The sequence below is a fragment of the Pan troglodytes genome, chromosome 15 (genome assembly GCF_028858775.2).
Source record: "Pan troglodytes isolate AG18354 chromosome 15, NHGRI_mPanTro3-v2.0_pri, whole genome shotgun sequence".
In the NCBI taxonomy this organism is placed as follows: Eukaryota; Metazoa; Chordata; class Mammalia; order Primates; family Hominidae; genus Pan; species Pan troglodytes.
In genome coordinates, this window is record NC_072413.2 from 72245683 (window position 1) to 72251682 (window position 6000).

Consider the following 6000-nt stretch of genomic DNA (forward strand, 5'->3'; position numbering starts at 1 on the left):
GCTCAAGGCTCGCAAGAGCCTCCGCTGACCCATCCCAGCCCACTCTGACTCTGATTACTCCGTCCACTCAGCACTTTTCTTGTTTAAATCATCAAGTCATGGGACTTTCCCTTCCTCACTCACTCACGTGTTCATTCCTTCACCAAATTTTTTTTCTCTGAGATGGAGTTTTACTCTTGTTGCCCAGGCTGGATGCAATGGCGCGATCTTGGCTCACCACAACCTCCGCCTCCCAGTTTCAAGCGATTCTCCTGCCTCAGCCTCCCGAGTAGCTGGGATTACAGGCATGCACCACCACGTCCAGCTAATTTTGTATTTTTAGTAGAGACGGGGTTTCTCCATCTTGGTCAGGCTGGTCTGGAACTCCCGACCTCAGGTGATCCGCCCGCCTCGGCCTCTCAAAGTGCTGGGATTACAGGCGTGAGCCACTGTACCCAGCCTCCTTCACCAAAATTAAAGGGCTTACCAGAGGCAAGACCCTCTTTCTACACTGTCTTATTTTGAGAGTAGATGAGCTTCTGAAGATTGGAGACCATATTGTCGATTCCATTTATGTTCTTACTCCTTTGTCCCCCAAGCTTGGGACAGAGATTTGTATGCATAGGTGCTTACTGACCGAAGACCCAACAAAAGTGGCCATGGTACGACGAGAAGTGGCTTCCCCAAGAAAACAGGCGGCACAGCCTGGTAGACAGCATTAGGCTTGAGTTCTGGTACAGCCCTGAGTCTCATCATTTACCATTTCCAGGGCACCTATGTGCTAAGCACTAGGGACATTATGAGCTCACAGTTTAGCCAGAAAACAATTACAAGCGTGTGAGGAGTGTTACAGCGAGGTAAACTCAAGGAATTCGTTAAGTACAGAAAAAGGGCAGAGTTTGGTGGAGGAGACACAAAGGAGAAAGCTGAGAAAGACTTGAAAGAGGTGACAACGGAGGGATGATGAAAAGTGAGCAGGTGGTAGCCCCCCTACTGAATGAGGGGTAGGGGAGGAGGCCATTCTGCAAGAAAGCACTGTTCAAAGGCTGGGAGGTGTGACATGGTGCCAAGGTGAGTCACAGCCTCGGTGCCGCAGAGGAGGAGCAGCAGCTCTGGCTGCTGAGCCGTTTTAATGAGCTGCCGGAAACAAGAGTTCTAGGAAGGAAAGGGGCAATGATCAGTTCTGCTAAATGCTGAATTAAACCAGAACCTGTGGCCTGGGCCCAGGAGTGGAAACATCTGAGGAATCAGTCCCACGTGGGCCAATAGCAAGATCAACGTGCTTAATAAAGGCAGCTATCCCTTTAGTTCCCAGAAAAGGGAGGAAACACACCCCCACAGCTTGCTTCCTGCTTCCTGGAGGCTAAGTTCCACTAGGCATTACGGTCACACTGGACTGGAGAGGACGAGAGACACAGAGAGAGGGAAAGATCTTACCGTGGAGTTCAGAACAATGAGCATGACAGCCAGGAATGTCAGAGTCTTAAACCCTTCCAAGTCTTTGTTTCCCAGGACCCCATAGTACTGACTGGGGATCAAGCCAACCCGGTAGATCACAAATTGTTCTGAAAGGAGGGAGAGGAGTAAGAAATCAGTGATGAGGGGTTAAAAAGAAGGGACGCTTCTTCCTGAGTCCCTGCCTCATCAGCACCCCAAAGAGATGAAAAGGGGCCGGGTGCGGTGGCTCACGCCTGTAATCCCAGCACTTTGGGAGGCTGAGGCGGGTGTATCACCTGAGGTCATGAGTTCGAGATCAGCCTGGCCAAGATGGTGAAACCCTGTCTTTACTAAAAAATACAAAGTTTAGTCGGGCGTGGTGGTGGGTGCTTGTAATCCCAGCTACTCAGGAGGCGAAGGCACGAGAATCACTTGAACCAGGGAGGCAGAGGTTGCAGTGAGCTGAGATTATGTCACTGCACTCCAGCCTGGGCAACAAGAGAGAAACTCTGTCTCAAAAAAAAAAAAAAAAAAAAAAAAAAGATGGAAAGGGACCCCAAACCAGAGCTCCCCTCCCTCCTCTAGTCTGGGCTCACTCACTCACCCAGTAGGGTCAGGCACAAAAGGGTCAGGAACATCAAGGCATTCTGTGATGACCAAGAAGGAAACAAAACCTTCAGTATCTGCAGGAACCGCTGGAGAAATTGCAGATCTAACCTGGGCCTGAAGAGAAGGTGGGGAGGCAGAGAAAAGCCCAAGACAATAATTAAGCCTTAGGGAGTAGTTATTAAGCTCATCCACATTGTTCTGTAGAGGGTCCAGGCCATGCAGAAAGAATGGTTTTCAAATGCTGAAGATGGTAGGCTGGGAACAGACCACGGATACAAAGGAAATTCTCTGGCCAAGCGTGGTGGCTCATGCCTGTAATCCCAGCTACTCGGGAGGCTGAGTCAGGAGAATTGCTTGAACCTGGGAGGCAGAGGTTGCAGTGAGCCGAGATTGCGCCATTGCAACAAGAGCCTGGGCAACAAGAGCAAAAGTCCGTCTCAAAAAAAAAAAAAACCAAAAACAAAAAACTTAAAAAATTACAAATGGATTAAAAATCTAAACGTGAAAAGTAACACTATCATGTTAATAGAAGGAAATGTAGAAAAATGTCTTAATGAAGATACCTTAAAAACCTATACAGGGGAAAACTGATGAATTTAACTTCATTAGAGTTAAATGTTTTTATTCAACACAGTGCCATAGATTAAGTTAAAAGACTTGGAGGTGGTATCTGCAGAGTGCAAAACCAACAAGGACTTAAAATCTTTATTTTTTTGAGACGGAGTTTTGCTCGTTGCCCAGGCTGGAATGCAACGGCGCAATCTCGGATCACTGCAACCTCCGCCTCCCTGGTTCAAGTGATTCTCCTGTGTCAGCCTCCTGACCAGTTGCAATTACAGGTGCATGCCACCACGCCCGGCTAATTTTTGTATTTTTAGTAGGAGACGGGGTTTCATCATATTGGTCAGGCTGGTCTCGAACTCCTGACCTCCGGTGATCCACCTGCCTCGGCCTCCCAAAGTGCTGGGATTACAGGCGTGAGCCACCGTGCCTGGCCTAAAATCTTTTTTTTTTTTTTTGAGACAAGGTCTTGCTCTGTTGCCCAGGCTGGAATGCAGTGGTGCGATCTCAGCTCAGGGCAACCTCTGCCTCCCGGGTTCAAGCGACTGTCCCACCTCAGCCTTTTTAGTGGCTGGGAGTACGGGCGTGCGTCAACACGCTCAGCTAATTTTTGTATTTTTGGTAGAGATGGGGTTTCACCATGTTGCCCAGGCTGATCTTGAACTCCTGGACTCCAGTGGTCCACCTACCTCAGCCTCCCAAAGTGATAGGATGACAGGTGTGAGCCACCGGGCATGGCCAGGATCTAAAATCTAGAGCCTACAAGAATTCCTGCAAGCCAGGAACATAGGAAATCCATAGAGAAGTGGGAAGGGATATAAACAGGCAATTCAAAAAAGGGAAAACCCACGTTTAATAAACACATGAAAATGTAGGCCGGGAGCAGTGGCTCACGTCTGTAATTCCTTTATGCACTGCCCGTCGGGAAGTGTTATCCCTGCACTTCGGAAGGCCGAGGCGGATGGATCACCTGAGGTCAGGAGTTCAAGACCAGACTGGCCAACCCCCCCCATCTTTGCTAAAAATACAAAAAATTAGCTGGGTGTGGTGGCGCGCGTCTGTAATCCCAGCTACTCAGGAGGCTGAGGCAGAAGAATCGCTTGAACCCGAGGCGGAGGTTGCAGTGAGCCGAGATCATGCCACTGCACTCCTGCCCGGGCAACAAGAGCAAAACTCCATCTCAAAAAAAAAAGAAAGAAAGAAAGAAGGAAAGAAAATGTACACGATGGGATACCACCTTACACCCACCAGACTGATAAACATTACAAAACCAGCCGCCACTGAACGATGGAGGGATACCGGGAAACAGGAAGCTTTATGCACTGCCCGTCGGGAAGTATAAACTAGTGTGACCATTCCAAAGAACAATCCAGCAAAATTAGATATGACCAGGACCCAACTCTGGGGTGGATACCCAGAGAAATGCAACAATATGCACAAGGAGACAACTGCCAGAATATTCATTACAGTGTGGCTTGTAGGGGTGTTAATACTAGAAAAAAATCTAGGTATCCACCACTAGGGGAATAAGTCTATGCACACAGCACCCATCATGCAAGCACTCAGAAGTGAAAACAAGATGACTAGCATGGATGGACTCAAAAACACAATGTTGAGGAAAAAGGTTTAAAGAAAAATCACAGCATATTATATTGAAGAATTCGAAACCACTATATAGATTTCAAAGTAACACTTGCACAAATTTACCCAAGGTGGACCGTAAAGCCACTTATATAACACACCAGAGTGGCTGGCTGAAAAGGGGAGTGAAAGGGGTCTGGGAATAGGAACGAAGAGAGGAAGTGATAAACAAGGAGCCTTGCATTGGCCCACAGGGTGTCAAGAACTGAGAAGGATCAACTCAATTTTGTGCACCTGAGGTTCTTTTTTCAAAAAAAGAATGCCAGTTGCGAGGGAGAGGGTCCCACACCGCAGGAGATGGCCCAAGTCCGGCCAAGAACGGAGGGGGCTGCGGCCGGTGCGGAGCGGCCTAGAGCGGCGGGAGGGCGGACGCCCCTTCGAGAGCTCCTCTTTCTCTCAGAAGTCACGGGGGCGAGACGGGGGCGCCAGGGCGGCGGACGAGGCACGGAGGGCAGGAGAGCCCATTCCCTACAGCCCGGAACTCCTGCTCCCAAACCTCCTCCCCGACCGCCCTGCTTACCTGGCGCCAGCTCCGGGCGCGGGCCCCGGGACCGCCATGACCTGAGACCCGAGGGACTCTGGAGCCCAGCTGCCCCTAGTTCAGTACTGGGTAGAGTCCGAGGAGGGGCGGGGCCCCGGCTACCACAGAGACCGCGTTTGATAGAGAGGAAGGTGCGGGAGACGCGGACTCTCCCGGAAGCGACCGACGTCTCTAAAAGTACCAGAGAGTGGACTCGGCTGACCCGGCGGCTACAGCGCCCCCATATTTTCTGGGAGACTTCCCTTTTGACAATAGGTATCCGAGAGTGTAACTACTTTATGGCAAGTATTTTAGATTCTGAGTATAATAGATGTTTTACATATTCTCCCAGAGAAGCCAGCATGATCCTTAAAAAAGTATAAATTAGGCTTCCAGCCGGGCGCGGTGGGTTACTCCTGTAATCCCAGCACTTTGGAAGGCCAAGGCGGGAGGATCGCTTGAGCCCAGGAATTCAAGACCAGCCTGGGCAACATGGCAAGACCCCGCCTTTACAAAAGATAAAAGCATTAGCCGGGGATGGTGGCGAGCGCCTGTGGTCCGAGCTACTCTGGAGGCTGAGGCAGGAGAATCATTTGGGCCCAGAAGGTCAAGGCTGCAGTGAGCCGTGACTGTGCCACTGCACTCCAGCCTGGGCGACAAAGAGAGACCCTGTCTCAAAAATAAATAAATAGATGATGATGATCGATAGATAAGATAGATAGTTGAATGAATGAAATGCTTATCAGTTGACTGATTAGTACCCAAAGGGAGGTGGGAAATGGCTCAAAAAAAAAAACCAAACAAACAGCATGATCCCACAGGTCCCTAAATTTGAATCTGGATGTGTCTTCTCACTTTCCTCCAATCCTTATTAAGTTTCAACTGCATGCCAAACGCTCTACAACATGCATGTATCACTTGTCTTTATGAAAGTTGCAGTCTAGCTGGGTAGGTCAATCAGTTGACAATTACAGCTTTTTTTTTTTTTTTTTGATACGGAGTGTTGCTTTTGTTGCCCCGGCTAGAGTGCAATGGCGCGATATCGGCTCACGGCAACCTCAGCCTCCCGGATTGAAGCCATCCTCCTGCCTCAGCCTCCCGAGTAGCTAGGATTACAGGCATGTGCCACCACGCCCAGCTAATTTAGTATTTTTAGTAGAGACAGGGTTTCTCCATATTGGTCAGGCTGGTCTTGAACTCCTAACCTCAGGTGATCTGCCCGCCTTGGCTTTCCAAAGTGTTGGGATTACAAG

At 49.5% G+C, this 6000-nt stretch overlaps 1 protein-coding gene across 23 annotated transcripts in view; it reads right to left on the reverse strand.

Moving 5' to 3' along the window:
* Nucleotides 1–4950, reverse strand: part of ABCD4 (ATP binding cassette subfamily D member 4) — a 28770-nt gene extending 23820 nt beyond the window's left edge. For 7 of the 23 annotated variants that reach the window (XR_001709244.3, XR_010151217.1, XR_010151221.1 and 4 more), the window contains exons 1-3: nt 4748–4941; nt 2021–2139; nt 1417–1544 (exon numbers count right to left, since the gene is read on the reverse strand). Coding sequence is in view for 6 of the 23 variants with exons in the window: in XM_009428128.5 (XP_009426403.3) it covers nt 1417–1544; nt 2021–2139; nt 4748–4785 (285 nt within the window). In the remaining 17 variants the exon portion in view is untranslated. Of the gene's footprint in view, nt 1–1416; nt 1545–2020; nt 2140–4747 lie in introns of all 23 variants that reach the window. The other 16 variants (XR_010151216.1, XM_009428124.5, XM_009428125.5 and 13 more) reach the window with 12 other exon arrangements.
* Between the last annotated feature and the right edge of the window lie 1050 nt (nt 4951–6000).